We start from the raw sequence: 27,352 nt of genomic DNA, 5'->3' as shown, positions 1-27,352 counted from the left end.
AATATCGCTTTTGGTAAAAGGTTGACCTTATTCCTATACTTAAGTCATTTCTTTTTCTTTCTTCTTCTTTTTCTTCTTCCTCTTCTTCTTCTTCTTCTTCTTTTTGATCACATTCAGGCAGAGATTATGAAAGAAGGTAATAGTAACTCCTTTTAGAATCTTGGACTTTTTGGGTAGGCGAGGGCCTTAGAGACCCTCTCATTTTGCTGATGAAAGATTTGGAGCTAAGGCAAATTTCATAGAACAAGTCAGTGGCCTAGGTGTATACAAACATTTATTAAATAATTGCTAGTGCTTCAAACCAGTCTTACGCTGCGGCTATGCACAAAAGAATGTGATCTCTACCCTTGAGAAGGGAAACACATACATACACTTTGACAATCCCAAATGACTCCTGCTACAGATAGAAAGTGCTATGGAAACAAAAAGGGAAATGCAGCCATCCCTGTGTCTGTACACTAGCAGATTCTTCACAGAAGTTGTCTTTACTGTGACTTTTCTTTGGGGCTTAAAGAAAAAAAAGCTCATTTCTGAGGATGAGTTGAGTTTGTAGTGTTGTGTTCTATCTGGAAGCCATGGTGGGTCACACTTTTCCTTCTCAAAGTGTAAATGCACGAAACTGACCAAGAACTTTTATATTCATTTCTCTTCCATAGAGGCAACGGTTCTGAGCTACGATGGGAGTATGTTTATGAAAATCCAGCTCCCGGTGGTGATGCACACAGAGGCTGAAGATGTGTCCTTACGGTTCCGATCACAGCGTGCATACGGCATTCTCATGGCAACCACTTCTAGAGATTCAGCAGACACCCTCCGCCTGGAGCTGGATGCAGGGCGTGTGAAACTGACGGTCAATCTAGGTAACAACTTGCCTTCCCCCATAAAACTAATACTGTTCACTTTTTGTTCAGTTTTGCCTGCAAACATTTATCAAGTAGCCTGTTTTGCCATGGAAAGTTATAACACTTAATGGTCTCATGTTCATCATTTAAGTTAATTTAGGTTTTGGGGGCATCTTTTTATTATTTTCATTTTGTTTAACATAATTTACCATTTTGTGATTTCTACCACTGAGGGTTCTTAAAAGGGAAGCCATATGTATCAAAGAGGTTAATTGAAAATATAAATTATTAGGCTTGAAGAAGCCTCAATTTCGATTGTTATGTTTACTTACAGTCCGATTTGCTGTAGACCCCATCCCCTTTCAGATAAATAAAAATCCGCCTACTTTTACTTAGATAACATATTTACAAAATATCAAATTTCTACTTTGTGATCAACAAGTTGCTTTGACTCTACCCTCTGGGCTTCTCCTTTGAATAGTGACCTTTGTGGTACCCCATCTTTTCTGTTTGGAAATACTGTGTGGTGATATTTTGCTATCAAACAGCAATCCACAACCCTTCAATGCCCAAAGTCTGCGGCCCGTAGCAAACAGCCATGAGAACACTAAAAACACAGACTCTTCTACAGAGAAATAATGCTTTCCTGCTTAATTGTAGCATTAGGGAAGAGTTACTACAGTAAAACCTCAATAAGCTGTATGAAATACGGGGAAGGTTAGGCTGAATTAAGAAAGAGTCTGAATTGTAGACTTAAAAAATTTACACAGTTTTGTTTTCAATTACATTGAAAAACACAAATTAATAGCTAGAAAGGCTTAGTAAGGAAAGGTTTTACTAGGCTGATTTTAACGGGTGGATAAGAGTTATCCATAATTAGGATGTTGTTTCATGCAAGTTGTGCAGTCAGCATACAGTGAAGTACTGGAGATCAGTTTTCTTCCTGAACTTGGTCGTTTACAACTTGTTTGTTTAATTTTTCTCAGGCAATCTCTGTTCTTACCAAAGAATTATAAATATTCTGCCCAATAAGTTGCATTATTATCATTAACTCCAGAAGGAGTACAAATTAATGAGGTTTTACTGTAATTCCCAGAAGTGCTAAACATGCACAATAATACATAAATGGAGAAAGAAAAATAAAATTTGAAACCTAGATTTACAAAGAGAGTAGTAAAATGTGATGAGTGTAAGGCATTTGTGGAAACCCTACCTACATTTTCAAATTGTGCTGGGCAGAATGGTAGCTCATAAAATATAAAATTATTTCAGTGATAGCTTATTACATACAATTACATTCAATTAATATTAGTTAAATTAAGTTAAATTAAAAGGGTGTTTTTTAAAGACCACTGAAGAACACACTGCACTCTCATTTACTGTTCTGTTAGAGTTCCCTCTAGTGGCAATGATAGGTTATTACAACAAATCAAAAGAAATCGCCTAATAGCAGTAAAGGGGCTGCTAGCCAAAGTGGAAACACTTATGGGTATTTTCCAACAGCAAAGCATTCTGTGGAAAGAGTTGTGTAGGTGCTGGTCCTTGGCTGTTTGCAACCACTTTTCTGATGCGGTTGACGACACATGACAAACTCAGCTATATGGAAACAGAATCTAGGTTTTTTTTTATTTTTCATGTTTCCCCAAAGGCATTAAATACTACAACAAAACCCAGCAAATATTTATCTATACATAAAATAAACATAAGACATCCCACGCAGTCCTTTAAAGATAACCCTTATAATTACAGTCTGTGTTATTCACATCAGCTGTTCTGCTCTTAGAGAATCTGCTTTTGTATAAGAAGAAAGTATAAGAAAAGGAAAATCAATAGTAGTGTTAACCATGACACTTATTACATAAAGATAACATTGTTAGCTACTTAGAGAAGCATAGGCTTGTGTGCTCTGAAGAATGACACTACTCCTTAGCCCCTGGAGGTTTCTAAAGGAAAACACAGTTGTTTCTTTCTCCTTCGATTAATAAAAGGCATGGAATCCAACCAACATCTGGCTGTTTACCTTTTTTTGCCTAAGCAAATAACAACAACAACAACAACAACAACAACACATTAGAGTGAAGTGAGAATAATTCAACTTGCTCTCCATTTTGACCACCACAATTCTCAAGAGTTCTGTTGGCCTTTGTGGGATATTACTCTTTGAAGGTCCAAGATGTCTGAGCCTAGCTGAGCTTGCACTGCACCCCATTGTGACGGAGCACTTTTTAATTATGCTGAAAACAAGAATATGTTCTTTCACAGATGGGGAGAAAGTTGCAGCCAGTCTAAGCCAAGCATCTTTGACAGTTAACAACTCTTTATTCCACTTAGATTTGTCACCATGTAGCTTTGTTTGAATTGGCCATTTAAAAAAAAAAAAAAAAAGACCTTGTATCATTGTTTCCAATGTGAAGTTTTATAACAATGAATCTGGGTTCTAGAAGTATGTAAAGAATAAATGATATAGAGTGGCCATATTTGCATGTGTCTGTCCCCGGAAGGGTGGACTGTGATTTTATTGGATGTCTGCAGCTATTACCTTGAAGGATAAATTTTCATTTTTCATCTATTCTTCCCCATCTAGATTGTATCAGGATTAACTGTAATTCCAGTAAGTGCCTATTCAAAATTTTTAAAATGTTATTCCTCCATTATGATGTAAGCTAGTCCAGAAAAAAATGAGAGCAAGAGAAAGACGCTTATAAAACTCATGAATCCACTTTTGAAGTATACCAGTCCATCATCTGGGTTGTAAAAATTCATTTTGAAATCTGTCCAGCTGAAGACTTTCCTGTTGTAGTTCCTACCTGTAAGTGGGAAAAGAAGTGACAATATCTTATAACAGAAGGTGAACAAACCTCTACAGGCCTTTGAATAAGGCAAGTAACATTTGTATTTTGCCTGATCTTGGACTCCAGTAGCTCTCTTCATGACCGAATTAGGAAAATAAAAAATACTCTGGGTCATATTTCCTTCATTTTCTGTTTTTACCTCTTAACTCAAAATACAGAAAAAAACATTGAATTCCTTTTGAGAGTTACTATTAAACCCTTTTAAATTCAATCAAAGGTTTACTTAAAAAAATGTATTTTTCAAAGTTATATATATATGTATATATATATATATATATATATATATATATATATATATGTATATGTAAAGAAAATTACTTGCCTAAGAGTTTTCTTGTTTATTAAGAGTATTTACATGATGAATTTTTACATCCTCATCACATATCTGCAAAAATAATCAAAATCCTTCAAATCTGTGATATGCATGCCAAATGATGAGTCAGAAAAGATGCATGGACTGAGTTTTATTTGACTATGGACCGGATAACCTGAAAGGATATAAGGACTGTGATTTTATTTTGAGTTGTAGCATTGCCTTAAGAGTAAATTTATTTTATTTCTTTACATAAATGTTCAGATTTTTTCCTTTCCAGGTTTTGCTACCACATTAAGGAATCTCCTCCAATGATACCCAAGTTGTTAGCTATTTCAACAAAACAGTTCTAACAAGATTCTAATCTCTCATTGTTGTAGTCCCTAAAAACATTTTCTATATCCTTGGAAAATGCTGAATGTGAGTTAATGAAGTCTACTCCCAAAACCATTGACTGTGTTTGCAAATAGCAATGTCATCCTCTGAGGAACAAAATGGTGGTCTTAAACTTACAAAACGAGCTTTATCTAATGAGAGATACATACTACTTTGAACACCATGTTTCTTACATCTCAGATTTGTCTTCAAATATTTTAATATTCATTTTAAAGTAACATAAATGTGAATCTTTCCTATCATAGCAATAAAAAGGTAACTGAATCATGACTTATGAGAAATTACATTGATAAACTATCACACAAGCCATGAACTATCATCTCAAACAGAACAGTTCCTGAAACAATCTCTCAAAGCTCTCATACAAGTGGGATTTTTTAAGTGTGCATCATCTCCTCTCAAACCCCATCCCTCACTTCCTGGGAAGGAACACAGATTTTGCGAGTATAACCCCATGGTCCAGTCTGCTTTCAGTTCTTGGGCACTGATGCAGACAAAGCAGCAATCACAAAATATTTTTCCAAAGTCAGATTGTGCCTAAGTGGAGTTATAGATGTTCTTGATACTTGCTGAGTCTTAGAAAATAATGTGAGGAAAATATTCCTTTCTAGACTCCTGTTTTATGTACTCTTGTTTATTTATATTAAGCATACAATAAAGCATGAATTTTTAAATTTATAAAATGGAACTCTGTGAACTCTAGTATTTGGATTTCTAGTATGGGAATTAACCAAATCAAATGTAATTCCTTGTTTTCTAGCTCTGCAAATTGTTTTTGTTTTTGTTTTTGAAAAATATAGTTGTAGTCTAATCACCCTTGTTAGACACTTCTCTTCATTTGGCTTGTATTATGAGATTCTAACATTAAGCTTAGTCTTTTTTTTTTTCCTCTGGATATTCCACAGAATAATACCTTTGAGGACAAAGGTTTTTACACTTCATCTTAGCCAAAAGGCCGAGAAGCGATGAGGACAAAGGTTTTTGCTGGTTAGTGAGATTTTTCCCTTTTTAAGGAGTATGCCTTACATATACATTATTTGAAATAAATGAATGATTGTGAGCTTTCACTGCACACCTCGGACAGGACTGCAAATGCCTTAACTTGACAGCAGTCACTGGAAAGAACATTCCATGAGCAGGTAACATTTTAATTTTCTTTTGCCTTTGTTTTACTTGGGGAGTAGTGGGCAGATGTGGCAAGAACCCCAAGTTCCATCAAGAATTCATGTTATTATTCAACTTTAGGAGAGGGAGGAATTTGCATATCAAATAATGCAAATCTAACACACAGTGATTAAATAAGCAGAGATTTCCACCTGGAGTGTATTTCCTACCCAGTAAAAATATAAATTATAATATCTGTATCTCAGTGTAACTTGTAGTTTGAGTGATTGATTTATTACACTCATCCCCTGTGAGCTCTAAGTTTGTCCGAAACCGAGATGAATGTACATTTATTAAATCACAGCCATCTGCCACCACCGTCTCTAAAAATTATATCATACTTAGAATATTAACTATATATGAAATTAATATGACATACCTCACATGATATCTTTTAAGAAAATTTCTGCAGCAAATATGCAAACTATAACACAAAAGATTATCTTACGTTGAGAATTAATATTAAACTCCAAATTATTAAGGTTGGATGGAAACCTGTTCAAACTTCTCTACACTTCCTTAGAATTGCTCTGCTGTTTCTTTTGGTCACTCCGTCCTTCTTCATCCCTGCCCCCCAGTTTAGAGCAGATGTTGCCTTGATAAGGGAAAGAAGAGCTAGCTGCTTGTATTCAGACCTGTGGGACTATAAGAGATGGCAAATGAGTTTCTTTCTCCACCATTTCTGTATCAGTAGTTTAGGTGCAGCAATAGAAACTTCAGTGGACAGGCCAGGGTACGGCCTTTTGTTCAGGTCCCTTGGGGAAAGGGCAGCTTTGAATTCCAGAGTCCATCTCTGTCAGATTCTTTGTTTCCACCATTTTCACCCTCATAGGAAAAGCTGTCAAGAATTTTTAAATGGAAAGAGAGCCCGTTTTCATTTAAAAATCAAAAGCTTATTTTCATGTGTGGAGAGGGTACTTTTTAAAAAAAAAAGAACTGTCTCTATGAATAGTGGTCATATCAGTGTCAAAATATATGCTTTGATCTTTCAGATTACAAATGAAATGTCACTGCACACAATCCCAAACCAATCCCAGATCTCTGACAGCCATTAGCTTATATCATTGCTAAAATATATTTGTCATGTGCAATTGGAATTAAATTAAGGTCAGTCGGTGTAGATTCATGGCCTGGAAGGTGAGCACAGAAGTGTATTATCTATCACTCTCCATTCTCCTGTATCCAGGATAGAAATAAAGGAAGAGTCAGAATACTCTTGCCTTTCAGTCAACTGCAGTATTGAGAGCAACAGTCTGCCATCATAAAATAATCGTGTATGGAAGTTGCTTAAGGAACCACCATCTTTTAATGCATATCATTTCTTCTCTGGACAGTACTTCAAAAATGTAGATGAGACTTTAAAGTCACATTCTTCTAAAACATGAAGGGGAAAGAAAAGTATTTGGATTAATTTTAAAAAAGATATGTTCTAGATTATTTTACAAAAAATAATTATTGTAGAAAAATACACTAGTACAAACTAATCATTAAGAAATTATTACCAAGAAAATCCAAATCAGACTGAATAGTCCTTTCTGACTGACACATGAATTATTTGCTTGAAAAGGTGTGTTTGACAGTCTCTTCTTTAGTTTCATATTAACGGATTTAATATGTCTTTTAAAAACTATGAGGATTATAAAGGAAATTTTCTAATCCTTAGGAAATTATCTAAAATGCATTATTAGTAGGATCCATACAGGCCATCATTCTTATTATGTATTTTTTCTTGTTTGCCAAAGTACATAGCCTAAAATCTTGGTTAACTCTGGGATAGAGTTACCAAGACAATCTCAGTCTTAAAGTTGGTGTCCAATAGTTCCCTATAATACTCATTAGGCTATGTGTTTCATAGCCAAACTCATTAGGCTATGTGTTTCTCTATATTTTTTTCTGAAAATTGGGCCTTTGTAGTGATATACTGCATCTTTAAATTGTCCCAAATTTTATACTTTCTCTCTTATCTTAGTGACCTTAAAAATAATTAGTGCTGTAATCTTTAAACTATTTCATTGAAAATTTGAACACAACACTTGTTCCTATCAACTCTAGGTGAATCCTAATTGTCACGTAAATAAATAAATATATAGTGGATGCAGGGAGACCCTTGTGCTTTTGTTTTTGTTAGTTTTCTTTCTTTTATTTATTTTTTGTTTACTTGTTTTTATCTTTTCAAATCAATAATGTAATGACAGAATGTCCTTCTTGCCCACAGGAAGGCATGGGACCACCTCTGCATCCGTATAAAACATTGATTTTAATATAAACTCGTGATCTCTGATGTCTGTTTTGCGTGTTTGCATTATTTTGGTTTCTTTGTGCCTTGTTTATGTGTCTCTTCTCCTGCCCACTTGATGTCTCTTCCTACCAAGATTTACTCTTCTTCTCCACTACCAACATTGTTTCTCTTGTTCTGTTTCTCTTGTTTTCTTACAAAAATAAAAATTCTCTGGGTTGAAAAAAAATATTTTGGTAGGCTGGCCTTCCAACTATTTTTGGCTTCTCACAGAAAATGGTTTATCTAATGCAAAGACAACAAAATTACAGATGACATTAATGTGGACAAAGTGTCAGGGGTTAAAGTTCAATTCCTTTTATTTGCAGTTCGGTGTCTAAAGTATTCCAGAGGGTAAGAGAATGTGAGGCCGAGTACTTAACCTCACTTTGCACTCGGATAGAGTGAAGAAACACTCTGAATAGTGTTATTGGAAAATGTACTGTGATGGATGTCTGGAGTGGATAATAAGATCTTTGTATTATCATTTTATTACCAGAATGAAAAGATCAACTGGATATTAGTTATCACCCATTTTTTTTTTATGTGGTAAAAATGGAAAGCAATAAAAGAATGCAAAATGTCAACCAGTGGCACTTAAGCTATATTAGATTGCTTTGATCAGGCTGCCATTTGGCAAGCTACTTAAAAAGATAAGAGGAAATTTCTGGGGGCTGGCTCTTGTTAGTACAAAATGAATGTTCAGTTCAGAGCAGCTGCCTGGTACCTAAAGAGCAGACAACTGAGAAAGGGAATCATTTGCCTCAGTCCCCACACAATAGTTGCCTGATTAGTAGAGTTGTGTGAGTCCTTGCTTCTCGTCACTGGTGCTGTCCATCCGCCTAGGACAGGAGCTGCTCAAGGAATAAAGGGAGATGATTATATAAATACAGAACTCAAGAGTTTTTTGCTTTTTTGTTTTTTAGTTATTGTTATTAGTTATTTTTGGTTTGTTTTTTTTAACTGAAAGTAGATATGAAGGAAAAGAAAATACAAGACAATTTTTATATGACTGTTTTAGGCAAAATTCTAGCATTAGATTTCTGATTAAAAAAACAAATAGCCAAAATAGGCAAAGGGAATTGGCACATGATAATGAGTCTTTAGAATAATATCAGAATTGGAATGAAATTTAAAGGTACGCCCAGTTGGATTGTCCATATTTTACATTTATGAGAATTATAAACAAGAGAATAGTTTTTCCTTGCACATTTAAATGGCTACATAGATTAGACAAATCTTAGTGTGAGCATCTGATAAGTAGAAGATTTGGGTCCATTTTTGTGAACAATTAGTCTGTTCATTGCTTTTGTACAAATACAAAATGCTGCAGTGATTTAAATGTGTGCAGGTTAAGAATTCCTCTTGAAATCAACTCAATTATTAATTGATTGGCTGAAGCATTTTCTGATTCTGCTGTGAAAGGCTGTATTCAAAGTGACGCAGAATTTCTGATTAGTGTGGACCGAATTCGTCAAATTCTCTTTCATGGTTTAAAGTTGGCATTATCACAATGGCCTAGGTAGATATTCTCAGAAAGGCCTAGGAAATTTCAGAAGAAACAGTCAAACTTGATATTCCCTTGGTTTCTGCGAAAAGAAATTTTTCTTATATGCAACCAAATATCACCAAATGACCACAGCCTGTCATTCAGATGTTTTTGTTTGTCATGTTATTAGAAAAATTTGGTTTCTGAATATCCACCACTTCCTTCACAGTTTTGAGTGTCTGTTTTCTTTTCCATTTATTTATTTATGTATTTCTTTCTTTCTTTCTTTTTTTTAAATTTACATCCAAGTTAGTTAGCACATGGTGCAACAATGATTTCAGGAGTAGATTCCTTAATGTCCCATACCCATTGGGCCCATCCCCCCTTCCCACAACCCCTCCTGTAACCCTCAGTTTGTTCTCCATATTTATGAGTCTCTTCTGTTTTGTCCCCCTCCCTGTTTTTATATTATTTTTGTTTCTCTTCCCTTATGTTCATCTGTTTTGTCTCTTAAAGAACTCATATGATTGAAGTCATAAGATTTTTGTCTTTCTCTGACTGACTCATTTCACTTAGCATAATACCCTCCAGTTCCATCCACATAGTTGCAAATGGCAAGATTTCATTCTTTTTGATTGCCGAGTAATACTTCATTGTGTATATATATGTGTATGTATATATATATATATATATATATATATATATACCACATCTTCTTTACCCATTCATCCATCGATGGACATTTGGGCTCTTTCCATACTTTGGCTATTGTTGATAGTGCTGCTATAAACATTGGGGTTCATGTGCCCCTTCGAAACAGCATCCCTGTATCCCTTGGATAAATACCTAGTAGTGCAATTGCTGGGTCGTAGGGTAGTTTTATTTTTAATTTTTTGAGGAAACTCCATACTGTTTTCCAGAGTGGTTGCACCAGTTTGCATTCCCATATGTATTTCTTTTGGTAGGGATGTAACATTCCCATATTTATCATTGACCCAGAAATCAAGGATAGAAATTTAAATCAGATATCTCTTGTCATTAATAAGACTTTTATTAATTTTTTGCACTTAGTTTATCTCATTGTGAGATAGATGATTAGAATTTCTTTCATTTTAAAGAAAACAATAATAATTTTCTGTATTTGGAGAATTTGGTCTTTTTACTTATATGCCCTGATTTAGGTATCATAGAGAACTAACTCCTAAAATATCAAAAAAAAACTAAAATGAACTCAGTGACTTCTATTTAAAACAATCTGCAGTTTTTAGGACAGCCTTAATGTTCAAGGATGATCTAAAGTGCCATGCCACCACACTCATTTTACTAGTGTGCACAAATATAGATTAGAAAATTTTGTACAAGTTTTGTATTCCTGATTTTATTCAAAAGAAAGCCACTAATAATTTATATCCTATCAATTGATTATCTATCAGAGAATATGAAAACATATCTTATGATCATGGATTTCAGTCCCTCATATAGTCCCTAGAGAGAAATTAGGTATCTGCTACCTGCTCAAATAGATGTATAATTTAAAAGATGAGGACTTTGTCTACCTAACTATGGGTCAGATATGTATGATTAATATAAGCATTCCAACTTAGCTTCCATTTATAGGATTATACACATTCTTAAACACCATGGTTTATGATGCAGAATATGAATGTTTTTTAAATCTTGGAAAACTTAGATTGATAGTTTTATTTTTTTAATTATTTTTTTTTTAATTTTTTTTCAATGTTTATTTATTTTTGGGACAGAGAGAGACAGAGCATGAACGGGGGAGGGGCAGAGAGAGAGGGAGACACAGAATCGGAAGCAGGCTCCAGGCTCCGAGCCATCACCCCAGAGCCTGATGCGGGGCTCGAACTCACGGACCGCGAGATCGTGACCTGGCTGAAGTCGGACGCTTAACCGACTGCGCCACCCAGGCGCCCCTAGATTGATAGTTTTAAAAAAGTTTTAGTCTTGAAAAATAGGTGTTTTGTTATTTGTTTAATTATTTATATATATTTTACTATCTTATGGAATTGACAGTGTTTCCTGAGAAAATAGTTCGGCTATATGAAAATGTTTGCATATTTTAAAAATGCTGATTGTTTTTTTAATTGAGACAAATTGCAAAATTAAAATGTAAAGATTTCATACCCTAAGTTTCAAAGACATGCTAGGGTTCACATTTAGTAAGTTGGTTTCCCTAAAGATTATGGTATACTATGTAAAGACTCAGCGAAACATATGATGTCTATAAACTCAATAATTTCCTTTAAACTAGAGTTTTAGAATATTTTAACAGCAAAACTCATGAATTTACTTCCCTCTAACTCAGAAGTTATAATTATTCAAATACCTTTTATATTGAATTACATCACTATGTACAAAAAAATTGTTAAGCCAAATGGAAACTGTTACCAGGAAAAGTGGTTTTTTTCTAATCCACTTAAGAGAATATACTTCTTAAAAAATTGAAAAAGAATTAAAAGCTAATTTTTTTTAAGTTGAGTATAATTGACACACAATGTTACATTAGTTTCAAGTGTACAATATAGTGGTCCAACAATTTTGTACATTATGCTCTACTTACCACAAGTAAGCTACCGTCTGTCACCATACAAGGCTATTTATTACAACCTCATTGACTGTATTCTTTATGCTGTGACTTTTATTCCTATAACTTTCTTGATCCAAACTGGAAACCTGTTTCTCCCACTTCACCATTTTGCCCATCCCCCACCCCCACCTTCTAAATTTTTTAAATGGCAACCCCTCCCTCCCCTCTGGAAAGCATGATTTTGTTTTCTGTATTTATAGGTCTAATTCTGCTTTTTTGTTTGTTTATTTATTTATTTGTGTGTGTGTATGTATTTCACATATAAGTGAGATCATATGGTGTTTGTTTTTCTCTGTCTCACTGATTTCATTTAGCATAACACCTTGTTTAGGTCCTTCCATGTTGTCACAAATGGCTGATCTCATCCTTTTTATTGCTGCATAATATTCCATTATATATATATGTGTATATATGTATATATAATGGAATATTATGTATATGTGTGATACACACACACAGACACACACACACACACACACACCACATCATCTTTGTCCATTCATCTCTGGATAGACACTTGAGTTGCTTCCATGATCTTAGTTACTGTAAATAATGCTTCCTTGAATGTGGGGGTGCATATATCTTTTCAAGTAAGTGTTTCAAGTAAGTTTATTGTAAGAACACACTAAGAGCAGATATAAACAGGAAATAATTTCAGTCACAACATGACAGGTTTTATGGAGCTTAGAATGAAGAACTAGAAGTTTGTTCAACATGCAGTGTGGCTCCATTGGCCCAGGTATTTTGTCATGTTTTCATCTGCTGCCACTAAGGCTCCCTTCTCAATGTTGTGCCATCATGGTGACTTCATTATCATCTGTCTTTTTTTCTGGTACTCCAGCTATTCCTGTTCTCTACACTGACTTGCTTCAGCTTGGTTGTAGCTTCTACTTTTTCATGTCTTCTGCTTCTTCGTAGCGTTTCCTCTCTTCCCTCATGGCTTCTGTTCTCTGTGTCCTTCGGCTTTGTGCTACTCCTTTACCAACCGTTGTCTCTATGTAGGTTATGTATTCAAAATCCTCTAGAAAGAGAACCTAGTGGATTCACTACTTATTCATATGCTGTTGAGTAGAAATTTCAAATAATATCACTTCATAAGCTACTGACCAGATTTAGCTTTGAGGGCAGATGCCAACTGGTAACCCAGTCAGCTGTGATCAGAGCAGGGGCTGAGGCCCACATAATATACTCTCCTCAAAAGAATACAAGAACAGCAGATTTTCCACACAAGCATCTTTTCTCTAGGGTATGTGATTTAAAATGTTTTTACTTTACCCATAAGGATTATGCCCATGAGGATTACAATTTCTTCAACATAGAACTGGCTAACATGTGGTGTATAAGTCAGCTGGGGAAGGCTCTTTAAATTGGGGGTGGGGGTAATGAATGGGGCCGTCAAAGAATTTGAGGATTGAAATGTTCAGTATGCTCAGAACTCTTATCCATTATGTTCATTTGTTACCAATGGGAGCAAAGAGCAAGATGGATAAGAAGTGCATTATGAAAACAGTTTCCCCAAAGGTAAAGTAAGAAATCCTAACAGTATTTAAATTACCATTATTTTTATTCCACTTAATATTGGATTATTTGTTTGTTGTTATTTGTTCTTTGAATGAATCACTTATATAGTTGTGAGAATTCTTCACCCTCCCATCACCCTTCCCAGGACATCTGTAAAATTAGACTGAAAATATTTTGTGCATAGTACTATTGAAATAAATTAAATTTCAAAGTCAATTGCCTTTTTCTATGGATGATTATTACAGTTAAAATTCCTTTGGAAATAGGATTGAGGGTAAGAATTATCAATTCCCTTTTTAAAAATTTTGCATACAAAGAATATAGGCAGCCTGTGAATATAGGCTCTCATTAAATTGTCAGATACATGGAAAATATCAACCTATTTTGGAAATCAAAAAATTTCCAGTGTAAATAAATGTGCACTACTAGAAAATCCAAAGAATCCATGTGAAAATTAAAACCCAAATATTAAAGAACTAATATACTATAATGGCATGACTTAAAATTGGTATTACTGATTTTTCATGCATTATGAAGGTGTCCAGTAAAAGAAAATAAAAAATAAATGATTTAATAAGTTATGCAAATTCCCTTGGAATACATACATATTCATCCCATAGTGTTGAAATAGATCAAAATGGAGGTAGAACATGATATTGATTACAATAATATTAAAAAGTAATAAAATAGAAATAATAACCACATAGAATTCTGAAAGTGACAGTATAGGTGATGAGATTCTTGAAGTATCTTAATAATACATTTATAAATTAAATTATTTTATTTGAAGATTCAGTTCAATAAATCAAAATAGAAGCTTTACACTGTCAAAAATAATATTTGGGTAATCGGCCAATTCTTTAAACTGTTCAATGGAGGAAAATTAGCTCAAACAGTAAGCAGTAAAGAAATAATTGGTATCTCCTATTTTTTGAGTGCCAACTGCAAAATTGGTAACCACCATGACAAAATGGCTTTTCTGCAGTATTTCTGTAAAAATATCCCTCAAAATGTTTATTGTTCCTGCTATACAGTTTGTGGGTAATTTTTCATGTCTTATTTTTGTTCATCATCCATACATTCTAATTTTTCTACAGTGTTTTTTTCTACTCTACCAATTTAAAATATGCAATGAAAGGCAAATAAAAGTAAAGGCTTTGTTAAGATACAATGGAAACCAATCCCACCATTATTTAGGACAATCTAGGTTTATACTACAACATATGTTTGTATTATGGTTTGTATATTTTAACTGTATTTGGAGACTAATTTCCCACCAATGTTGACTTACAAAATAGTCAAATGAGTCTCTTTTCAAGCAATGCTTGGCTCCTAATTAGAAATATTACTCATATTTGGAAGCTAGAGGAAATGGAAAATATAAAAGAGACCATTTCAGTGCTGAGAAGTATTTCACTCATATTTTAAATTCCCTTATAACACATAATACTTTGCATGTTACATACTTAATATATAGCACACTGTGTAATATGTGTTTCTTTAAAAATATAGGTATAGGATCATGGTCATTTGCAACCTTTTCTTTTAGCAACAAATTGTAAACAGTATACTCAGAATATGACTATGAGATGTAGTATGTCACAACCTAATCTACTGCTTAGGTTATATTTTATGCCAAAGTAATATAAAGTAGGTCCAGGTTATTGAGCAGGTTGAAGAAAGATAAATAGAGAGGAAACATATATGTACAAAAGTAAGTTTCATTATGATTCATCAGTTATCTCAGAGCAGTCAAATTAAAACTGATTGGAAGCATCTGTGAGCAAGATCTTGAGAAACAGACCATATTGGAATAATTTTGACTGAAAAGATACTTACAGATGCATTGCTATAAATTATCCTTGACTGTAACCCACTAAGCGGAAGCCTCACTAACATGGCCATTCATTTTAGAAGATTTTGACCCGAAGACACCTTCAAATATAGGAGTAATCACAATAGTTTCCTTGTTACTACAATAATGGTTAAATACAATCATACCGCTCAATGACTAATTCATAGCAATCAATGACTAAAAAGTTAGCCTGATAAATAAGTAAGCTAATGATGATAAAACAATTAAGTTAGCACTGTCTGTTATTGCATTATTAAAATTCAATGTAAAGAAGGATTTAGTAAATAATCTTATCATTGCTTGGGAAAATGTGTGTTATTATTCCAATTTTTATATCATGGATGAATAAGTTATCATGTGTTACTTGTCCATTACCTTTTTTGATGCAGTCATTGAGGAAAGAAAAAAGATCACAACAAATGAGATACTACAGTTCAAGAGTTCTAAAGATAAAACATTTCCTATCATATTTCTTAGAATATTTTTTATTAAAAAATAGCTTTGTAATGTTTAAGACAAATACTGAAAAACAGATTTTCAAGCATCATAATGGCTTCCCAAGGAAAAGAAAGGAAGGGGATAAATAAATTAACAAAGGCAGGGACTGAAATTTAATTTTCCAATATACTTTTTATTTTGTGGAGAAAGTTTGTTCAAGAATACCCCAAAAATACTGAAGGAGAGCTAAATTTTATAAATTCAATCTTGTATTTAAAGATATTCCAATGGACTTACATTAACAAGATATGGAAAATAAAATACAGGTAAAGCCATCTTTCCTTGTAATATGAAAAAAATATGCCTTCTCCTTGGCCTTCTCATAAAACAAAAGTCTATAACTATTATAATAGTGTATTCTGGTGAGTAATGTTATATTTAATTAAGTAATCTCTGTTTTTTTTTACTCTAAACCCATAACTTTTTAGTGAAATATTTAGTCAAATATTTATAAAATTCCAAATGCTCAATGTCTGTATGTTTTTTTCATTTTTTTCATTCAGATAGCTTGAAATTTTGTAAGTATTGCATAAGATGTGTTAAATCAGTATCAGTATAAATCAATTTAATCCTTTTCATGTTACACCAATGCTGAATACATTTTCTGTTCATAATTCTTACTTAAAATCACATTAACTATTTAGTACTTAATTATACCTGCAAGCTATCCTATTATGTGATAAGCATTTCTTGGAAATGATCTTTTTTCCTTAAAATAAAGTCACAGTCCAAATTTTTTCTTTCAGTGTATTGGGTGTATTTTATTATACTTCTTCCTAAACTTGCCAGTTGAGCTAGATTAGATTTAAGGTGAACTGTTTTAAAACATTCTTTGAACAATGTATTTATATAATTTGTGTTCATTTTTACTGTGTTGTAAATGTAATTATATTCTTAAAAGGTAATTTATATTTCTTCAAATGTATGTTTTTCACATTGAAAATTATTTACATTGAGGTATTTATCCTGGTCTGTCATAAATGGGTACAATCAATGTGAAAGCTATAGAGGCTAACTGTTTCTACTAGATGACTTAAACCTTGTTGATTCATTTGCCTAGAGCTATGCTATAAAGCTAGATATGGAGCAGAAGGGGAGACAGCTACATATACTAAAGTTTATTTTGTAGATAATAGAATGTCCTTGGTGTGAGTTAGGAAAATGGCAGATGAGTCTCTGTAGGGTGTTTCCAGCAGCTCTTCAAGGTTGGATCTTTTTGCAGACAAGGCCCATGTTTTCTTATAATTACTCATTAATTCTTGAATCCCTCAATTCCTGAACCAACTATTTTCTTTGCATTTGGAAGTTAGTGACTGCTAGCCTTAGGTCATTTTGCTCTCCCAGGCTCTCCACAATATTAAATTTATTTTCAAGGGAACTGATCAAAAAATCTGTCCAAATAATTAGCCAGATAACTGAGTTACCCAAGTTCTCCAACTGTATGACTTACCGGATTCCATGCTGCCAAATATGACAACAAAGGGATGAAGCTTTCTTATTTCCTAACACTTCTAGTGAATGTAAGCAGTAAAAGTTAATGGAGTTCTTTTTCTTTAACTCTTTGGCTTAATTCAATATCAAGAGATATTTCATCTACACACACACACACACACACACACACACAATCCAACAAACTCTAAACAAGTACACCCATTCAATATACATTTAGTGAATAGCTGTACATTCAAGGCCCTAAGCCATAGATATAGTATATTTTCTTTGAAATTTTAAGCACAGTGAAGGGAAAATAATAATAATAGTGACAATATAATAGTGATATTATTATTATTTATTATTACCACAACTGAGGACTTACTGTGTAATAGTCGTTGCTTTAAATTACTCAAATGCATTAAATCTATTTGTGTTGTAAAGTATCTCTATTACTAGCTTATTTTACAGATATAAATACTGAGGCCCAGAGAACTTTAATAGATTACCCAAATTCACACAGTTGGTAACTTATGGAATGCGGATAAAAACTCAACCTGGGAGTCCAGAACACATGCACTAGACCAAGATATACACATTCTAGCACTTATAAATACACAAGGACAGGGGCACCTGGATGGCTCAACCAGTTAAGTGTCTGTCTCTTGGTTTTGGCTCAGGTCATGGTCTCACAATTCATGAGATCTCTTTCTCTCTCTCTCTGTCTCTCTCTCTCAAAATAAATAAACTTAAAAAAACCCACAAGGACAGATTTAAATAATAATCTAAACAAAACAGATAAATGTAATTAATTAGCATGTGACTGTTTTATTTCTCCACAGAAATTAAAATAGTTTATAAAATGCCTTTCTTCTGTTATTCATTTTCATTTTTGAAAAACCAACATCTTGAAGCTCAAAGTCTGGCTTTACATTATTTAGCCAAAGTACTTTTTAATTAGGGAAGGGTGTTTCCAATACTTACAATATAAGGAAGTGTGTCTTTCCTTAGGACTCTATAAACATCACCTTGCTTGTACAGAAAAGGCCAGTAGCTGTTCATAAAGGCATTCTGAAGACTTGTCAGGCATGTGAGGAGACGTTGAAGAGGGAGGAGTTACATGGCTTGGCAGGTAGCTCAGCCTCATGGCTGTTAGGAGGATTATTACTCTGTCACCAAGTCCAAGTCCTGATTGGCACCAGGCCCGGCAGGTAGGACAGCTCTGAGACAACTCCTCTGATACTCCAGAGGCCTTGCCATTAAGTGCCAACGGATGGGGAAGGTGACCCAACGGTTCCTCTTAAGGGAATAAATGAAGTATTTTGCTTCCAGCCTTGTCTGCATATTTCCAAATACAGAGCTAAATGAAAATAAATAAGCACAAAACTTAATTCTTCACATCGGGGATGGCTTCAGCAGCATGCAGTTTGCATAGTTACCCATGGCCCTAGGCTTAGAAGGACCTGTGCTTGAATTCATGATCTGCTGTAACTGTCCTAAAATTCTTCATTTTGAACAAGAGCCCCACATTTTCAGTTTGCGACAGACTTGCAAATTATTATGTTGGTCCTTCTCCTGGTAATGTTAGTAAATAGCAATAGAAGAATTTGGAAGTGCAATTTACCTGTGTCTAACATTAATTTTTAATTAAATTCCCTAGCTGATTCACAGTGATAAATAAAAACAAAAGAATTTTGCTCCCAGCCCAATACCTAGGCATGGAGAAAGATAAAATAGAAACATTTAATGAGGAGTTACTCCTTTCCTCCTCCTCCTCCTCCTCCTCCTCCTCCTCCTCCTCTTTAAGCAGAGGTTGGATTATTTTTTAAAGTAATTATTTTAAAACCAGAAACTAAAGGCAAAACCAAACAGCAGGTTGAAGGTGTCATAATTACAACCTGAGAAACACATCCTCTTGTCATTTACAGGTAGGAGGGCTGCTGCCAGGAACCATGACTCAGGCATCAAGCAGTGTGGTGCTAGCCTGTTTCTCCTGCTTTTCTCTCTTCCCATTATTGTCACAGTGACAAGGCTTGTTTCCATCTTTCCACTGGCTCCTGCCTCGCACCAGAGGTTACTGTCCTCAAAGTCAACTGCCAAATGAAACTTGTTACTATCCAGAAATGTGGATATATGTAGACACCTAATTTTATATGCACACACTTGCAGATATCATGCATTTTAATAAAAGCTGCTGTTCTAAATTTGTACAGCCAGGAAAAGTAACTAAAGTTTAGAATTTGGTGGTCTTGGGGCGCCTCGCTGGCTCAGTAGGTAGAACATGTAACTCTTGATCTTGAGGTTTGTGAATTTGAACCCCCATGTTGGGCGTAGAGTGTACTTAAAAAAAGAAAAAGAGGCTTTACAATTGGCTTATGCCATTTAAAAGCTTTTTAAATTGCTTTCAGTTTTGTTATGTTGTTGTTTTACTGATAAGAAAACTCAAACCAGGAGCATTAAGAGGAAGACTCAATTAGCATAATTTGTGTTATGCTAGATTTAATGGCAACACTGATTCTAAAACTCAGGTCCACTGACTAATAAGTTCTTAAATATATTTCCATTAGTTCTTTCTTTAATACTCAATGTAAAAATCTATGAGATAAGGGGACTTAAATTGTCTATTTATTTATGTGTATTTTACACATAAATACAGCATAAACTCCAGCACACAGAGGGCTGCCTCTTTTAATACCTGTTTTTATTGAAACAAAGCCACACCCATTTGTGTACATAGTCTATGGGTGCTTTGACCATACAATGGCAGTGTTGAGTAATTGTAATGACAATCACATCCTGGTAAGCAAATATATTTACTATCTGGCCCATTACAGAAAAAGTGTTTTGACCACCTGATTGATTAGAATGCAAGCATCTTGAGAATCTAAGTTGGGACATACACATGCTGAGATCAGTGTTTTGCACAAAGTAATTTTTAAACTAAAATAATAGGGTGTGAGTGCCACATAATCCAGAATGAATAAGAGTAGTTAAATAGGGTAGACAACAGACCCAATATGGACCATTCAGTTTTAAAATTTCATAATTCTAAGATGCTGTGGTGCTGTAACTCCTAATTCAATTACTGGGTGCTATAGGTAGTTTAGTGATCTAAAGAATAATTGAACACTTGTGTAAATATAGAACCAATTTATATATGTATGGCAACACTAGATTTTTTCTTTTTAAATAACAGAGCTATGAAAACTTTAGGATGCACTTTACATAATGCCTTTCTCCAGCTGTAGTTGAAAAGACACAACCTGTTCTCAATAAAATGGAGGTAGTAGGTCGATCATTTCCAAAAGGCAAACAAAGTGGATTCCCACTTGCCTGTCATCTATGTAGATTGCTAGGTTATGGCTTTGCAGAAGCACCCATGAAAATCCCCATGCTCAATAAATGGCTTGAGTGAGAAGATTAACTACTCCAATGAAAAGATAAGGTTATAAAATAGAAATTACTTACATTTGATGTTTAAGTCAACAAAAAGGAAATCCAGAGCCAATTGGTTTGAACTCTACTAAGAAATAGTGTAGCTGATACAGATGCTCCACTTATGTAGTTAACATCTTTAAAATGTACAAATAGAGCTAATGACCTAAAGGGTATGTAGGAATCTCAGCTTTGTGGCCCACATGTCTAAGTGTTTTAAAAATCAAAATATAATAGGTATGGGCTTGCTTTTCTCCATCCACATCCATCTTTTAACTCCGGAGACAGTTGTCATTTTAGTGTACTAAACATCTTTGATCACATTGCTTCATAGATTCCTTAGCTTTGTTTGATTCCTCTCTATTGCTCTTTACTCTTTTCCCCCCACTTTCAAAAACTAGTATAATTAGTTCACAAAACATTTCCACACAAGGCTTTCTTCCAAAAAGGATCTAAAATTACTATTATATGTATTTTGCTATATATATTTTGGTTCAAAAAATATTCATCACAAATATGAAAATAAATTTAAAATACACTTGCAAACAAACCTGATATTGGTCAGTAGAGGTTCATTTAATCCTGTTGGAGATAGGTAGATAGATAGATTAGAGAGAGAGAGGTCTAGACAGACTAACCTCCCATGGAACTATCTGTAAAATTAAAGAGTTGGATTAATTATCTGTACATCTCTTAGAAGCTATTCCTTTCTTTATTAAATAAATTCACTTATTGATTTATGCCCCCCTACTTTCAAACAGAATTAAAATGATTAAGAAATATTTTTAAATAATTCAGTGTGGAGAAAAGACAATATGAAGAAAGAAAGAAAGAAAGAAAGAAAGAAAGAAAGAAAGAAAGGAAGAAAGAAAGAAAAAACAAGACAAGAAAATAATATAGTTGATCAAGTTAAGTGCAAATCCTAAATCTTGGTTTCCTTATGGCTAGAAATAAGGAAAGGCAATCTATTCCATAACTCACATGACCTACAAGGAAATGGCCTACAAAATCTTCAGATGAGAGCCTATAAATTTGTATTTTACAATCAAGGGTGTGTTGAGAACTCATGCAAGAGGACTGATAATGCACATAAACTAACAATGGTACCTTTGGATACCTCTGGTCCTTGATATACATAATAAATAATGTTCTGGAAGAATAAGGTTTTTTTTAAATTCATAAATGATTTATGAATCTTTTTAATCAAATCTGATTTTAAAGGAAAGGGTTACTTGCAAATGATTTTTAAAAGCCTTTCTCAAGTTTTCTGATTAAAAAAATCATCCTTTTTCTTAAAGGGAGAAACGAGCCAGCTGGATTCATAGGTATTCTGGGTGCTGCCTTGGGACCAAGTTAGCCAGCTTCATTTTTTAATTTTTTTTTTATTTATTTGAAGAGAGAGAGAGAGCACAAGTGGGTGAGAGGCAGAGAGAAGAAGAAACAGAATTGCAAGCAGGCTCCGTGCCATCAACGCACAGCCCAATGTGGGGCTCGAACTCACAAACTGTGAGATCATGACCTGAGCCGATATCAAGAGTTGGACGCTTAATCGACGGTGCCACCCACGCGGCCCTAGACTGCTTTTTAAACAGGAGGACAGCTGCCAGTTTACATCGTTTCTATATTCTTTATGCAAGATTACAGGTGGCTAAAAAATAATTTCATTGATTTAAAAAAAAATAATAAAACAACTGGCCCAGCTTAGCTCCTGAATTTTCACATTTTACCCTATATTTGTTCTGAATAAGGCAAGCTTAGAGGGAGACTGGGTCAGAGTCTCCAACACTGCCCATCCCTGATCTAATATTTTAAACTGAGGAGAGAATAATTTACCACAGTTAAAAGAAAGAGTTTCTTAAAGATCGCTATTTTACAAAATCACCTTCTGATCTGTGATGTTTCCTAAGTGAACTTGTCCATAAAGCAAGGACATATCTTGGTACATGGAAAAGTGTATTTCCTGCTCCTGACTGACCATGTACTGATTATTCGGTGCTAAATTTTGAGTAGTGCCAAGTTGACAAAAACAGTTCTCCTTAAAATGTGACTACATAAGTTAATAGATCCATTTGCTGGCATACATCAATATTGTCCTACTGGATCCATTTGACTTGAGTAATAGGTCTACAATAACTCTCTGAAGTTCTCTGTTTCCTCTGTCTATGCATATCAACATAAAAATGGTGAAATTAACAAAGATAATAATTAAATCTCACAAATTTAGAGAACTTCACTATAATATTGCACTCTTTCATGTTGCCACAAGGTTAGAAAATAGCGCGGGCCATGTCTCTCCCTTCCAAGAATGACAGAATTTTCAGGTTGGGTTATTGGAGAGCATTTTTGACATGGTCTTACCAAGTATCCTCATTTTACACATGAAATGTGAGGAACAGGAAAAATAAATGACTTACTTAAGACGACATAATTAGTTGATGACAGCCCTAGGGAAAAAATCCAATTTTCTCCACCATCCCCTGCTGTAGTGAAATTGGAGTTGAAAAATCATTAGCAAATGTGGTTACTAATCTGGTCAAAAACAGACATCATCCTTTATTAAATGTATTTCCTAGTGGTTAAATCAAGGCTCTGTAAAAGTAGTAGATTTCAAAGAAGGATTTATTTGACTACTGACTCTACCCCTCACCCCACACACACCCCTTCCTCTCCTATTCCTCAAGTTGCCCTTATCTTCAACCCTTCTTAGGAGTAAAATTATAGAGACACAAGAACCTCATACGTGGGTAGGTTGTGAAAGGACAATCAAGTTGAACCAGAGTGAAGAAAACTGAAATGCTTATTGTGTCTACTTCCATTTGTAATTAATAAACTTAAATGTATGCAAATTCATGAATTTTAGCTACAGAGTCACCAGAAAATCTGGTGAATATCACCAACTAGAAAACACTTATAGCTTAACTCCTGTTGAAAAGCAGCAGTATTTATTCTTGCCTGACTTTCACCTTAGATGGAGAACCAATTGTAGTCGGGAACTGAATTGTAGTCAGATCTTGGTGTCCTGAAAGAAGTTCAGTCTAGTTCTGCATAATATAATGGGAGAATGATTTACAGAAAGCTCACTAGACTGCCAGTCTAGGGACTTGGACTCTTCATATGAACAGTGGAACATCATCTAATTGCTTCAGATCTCAAATTGTATGTTTGTAGATGGCTCCGTGAGCTTCTCTACCTCCTACGTCCCTTCTAGTTCTATAATTCTTTAATGTAGCTTTATCTTATAGAGCTGACTTTTGATTCAGTCTGGTTAAATACTGGCTGTTGTCATTCAGCCACATTGCACCTCTTATTGTCTGCACATCATTTGGGGGCCTGTGGAAAGGACACTAGAAGGGGCTTGGAAAATCTCAAGATCTCAGTCTTAATTCCAGTCCTTACTGCCTCTGAGACTTATAATCATACACTTGACCTTTTTAAGTCTTCTTTCTTGACTAAAAAATTGGGGGCGGGGGTAACTCTATGGCTTAAATAATAGATTACAGTAAGGATCAAGTGTAAAACTAGAAATAAATTTTAACTCTCTATAAAGCATAAGGAATGATTATAGAAACAATGCTGTGGACTTTCTTTAAAATCTTTAAATTATTGCTTACTAAGTCTGCTTAGAGTCCTATAACAAAATACTATGGACTATGTCACTTAAACAGCAAACATTAATTTCACACAATTCTAGACTCAGAGAAGTCCAAGATCACTGCATTGGCAGGTTTGGTAGTTGGTGAGAGTTCTCTTCCTGGCTTTCAGATGGCCATCCTTGTTTTTGTGTCCTTGCATGATGGAGAGAAAGAACTATAATGTCTCTTCTTATAAGAGAATCAATCCTATCATTGGGTCTACCCTCATGACCTCATCTAAACCTAATTACCTTGCAAAGGCCCACATCCTAATACCATCACATTAGGGGGTAGGGCTTCAACACATGAACATTCAGTCGATAATACTCACATTCATGCTGGGAGAAAGATGTTACTTCCAATATTTTGATATCCCCCAAAAGAGGAAATCTCAAAAGGAATTCTGATCATTCATGGTCTTAGTGACTATAATATTGCCATTAAAATTTTGAGAAGAGGACAAATGACTAAATGACTCTCAAATTCAAAATTACAGCATTTAAGCCACCTTTCTTTACCAATTCCATATGTTTTAAATGTGAGAATGTGAGATCTCTAAGGCATTATGGAGATCATCTACATCATCTCTTGCCTTTTGTAAATAAGGTTGCTGAGACCAACAGAAGCTAAATGTTGTAGCAAATTGCTGATTATGGGTGGACTCAGTCCCAAAATGATGACCCTCCCTCTGTATCATTCCTGTAGTACCTTTTAGAGTTGTGGTGTTCTGTTTAGAGATTTCCTTCCTCCATAACTTATGTAGAGGATGGGTCAGATGTCATGACATGTAATCATTCTGTAGAGCAAGGTGGAAGCCATGACAAAGAGCAGCTTTCCCGTCTCCATCTATTCATTTAGATGTAGAGACACTGAGAAGTTTCTAGCCAAAGGTATAGCTGGGAGGCAGGCTAATGCAGGGGAAAACATGCAGACTTTGGTCAGTCAGACCTAGGACGGAACACTTTTGTATCACATTTTAGCTCTGTGACCTTGGGGCAAAAAGTTTTTGTTTTCTAGGCCTTCAGTGCCACATCTACAAAAGGATAACAATGTAAAGATGAAATAAGTTAACAGATAAGATGCCTGGAGCACAGTAAGCATTTGCCAGCTCCCAACTACTTTCCTTAGTAGCAAATCAAGGACTAGCAACCACAATTCTTAACTTCTTGCCAGTGCACTCTCCATTACACTTCAAGTTGCATAGATAACATTGTTTTGAACTGAGAATATTAAGTGCATTTTTTAAAACCTTGTCTTCCAAAATCAATCTCTCCACATTTTTAATAATGCAAGAAAGGAGCTTGAAGTTGGCCCACAGAGATTTTTATGAACCAAAGGGTTATTTTTAATTGGATTTTGTGCCTGTTGTTATGGAAATAGTTGTTTCATAGATTAAGCATTATGACTTAAGAGGAAGATCAAGCCCAGAATGGGGTATAATGATGATATCACCCTTAAGCTTCTTTTTCTTGACAAAACACTTTTAAAAATAAGAGAATGGGAGTGAAGCTGCTTCAAAAGGACACATTTCTAAGGAAAAAAAAAAAGTCTTCCCTATAAAAATAGCTTTAACATGATATATTCTCTTTTCAAAGATCAAAACTAAGAATGACCCTTGCTGCCGGTAGGATACTAAGATTCTGCAGAGTTATTAAGCGCTTCTTTCTTCACTGTTGAAACTAGAAAGAGTTCCTTTGATCGTGGAACTTGCTTTCAACATTGGCCTCAAAGCTTTTTTTTTTTTTTTTTTCAGTTGCTGAACTAACAGGCTTCCTCTAGTTATTTAGTGATCAATCTTTCAGAACTATTCTGTCCAGACTAGTTTTTATTCATGTATCTGGATTGGATGTGTAATTTAAAGAAAATGTGTAATTTTCTTCTCTAAAGAAACAGAAAAAGATTCTTTGTAACCTTCATGATGGTTTCCTTTAGAGACATGAAGCAGTCCATACTGCAAAGTTTAGCTTATCTCCCTGGTTCACTTTAAGCCCCAGAGAATACTCAACCACGGAAGGCAGAATTTACATCAGTAACATCCTAAGAGAGAAATCAGGGCTGGATGGATAGCCAGCAGTGCCAGAAGCAAACAACAATCTCTTGTTGGATAGACTACTGAAGTTCTTCCACTTGGTTTTCTTACTATCTCTCTCTCTCCCTCTCTCTTTGTTTCTTCCTCCTTCTCCTTGACTTTTTTGTGTTCTCCTAAGATCCTTGGACATTGATTGGTTTTGCTGGTAGAATTTGGTTGAAGAAATTGTGAAGCCAATCCTGATCCTGAATCAGTTGATGAAATTCAACGGTGTCACTTTTTTCATTACTTTAGCTTACCAACAAATTCCAGTCCTTGCAAAACACACAAGGGAAAAATCCATCACCAAATAATGTATCTTTAAAAACTTTTCATGATTTTTTCTTAGTGAATCATAGCATCAGATTAGTAGAAATGTTTTATTTTAATTTAAAAATTTTTTCAAGTTATATTAAAAGTTTGTGGGTTTTTTTTCCCTTTCTTTGTTTCTAAGTGGCAAAAGGATGTTTGTCTAAGTTTCTCACTTCACTGATTTCCATAAAACAACTTTCTGAAATAGTATGTCTGTTCTAAGCCTCTATAAATTAATTTGCATAGATTTAATAGACTCACTGGCAGTTACTCTCCCAGGTGGTTAATTTTCTTTTGGTCCTCAGCTGGGAATCCTTTCCCTCTAGTGCTGTTTAGTCTCACTTTATTTTCCTTCCGACTCATCACTTGGACCTTTATTGGCTGTGACTTCTTTTTCTTCTTCATTTCCTAAGAGTCAGTACTCCTATCTAAACCCGTTTTCTGTGCCTTCACTGGACTTAGTTTTTAGACACAACATTCCATAAATTTAAGAACTTGGTGAATATTGGAGGTACATGATGTAAGAGTGAAGAGCAGCTGTTACACAATATAGTGCCCAGAGCAGTCTCCTCACCAGAATCTAATCAGGCAGTTGCGCTAGCCTGAAGATGCTTAGCTAATTACTTAAGGTCTGCTCTCTCCCCGAAGTCAGAGGTTA

At 34.6% G+C, this 27,352-nt stretch overlaps 1 protein-coding gene across 20 annotated transcripts in view; it reads left to right on the top strand.

Annotated features, from left to right (window-relative positions):
* Positions 1-27,352, top strand: part of NRXN1 (neurexin 1) — a 1,138,108-nt gene that overhangs the window by 513,698 nt on the left and 597,058 nt on the right. For 13 of the 20 annotated variants that reach the window (XM_047068161.1, XM_047068168.1, XM_047068164.1 and 10 more), the window contains 2 exons: positions 657-860; positions 3,427-3,453. In XM_047068161.1, coding sequence (XP_046924117.1) covers positions 657-860; positions 3,427-3,453 — 231 coding nt within the window. The remainder of the gene's footprint in view (positions 1-656; positions 861-3,426; positions 3,454-27,352) is intronic. The other 7 variants (XM_047068175.1, XM_047068174.1, XM_047068172.1 and 4 more) reach the window with 1 other exon arrangement.

Source organism: Lynx rufus, unplaced genomic scaffold (assembly GCF_022079265.1).
Source record: "Lynx rufus isolate CCGP_SWC_20201006 ecotype Redwood Valley unplaced genomic scaffold, mLynRuf1.p SCAF_8, whole genome shotgun sequence".
NCBI classification, from domain to species: domain Eukaryota; kingdom Metazoa; phylum Chordata; class Mammalia; order Carnivora; family Felidae; genus Lynx; species Lynx rufus.
Note: the sequence above shows the minus strand (reverse complement) of the source record. Positions and strands in the feature narration are given on the sequence as shown.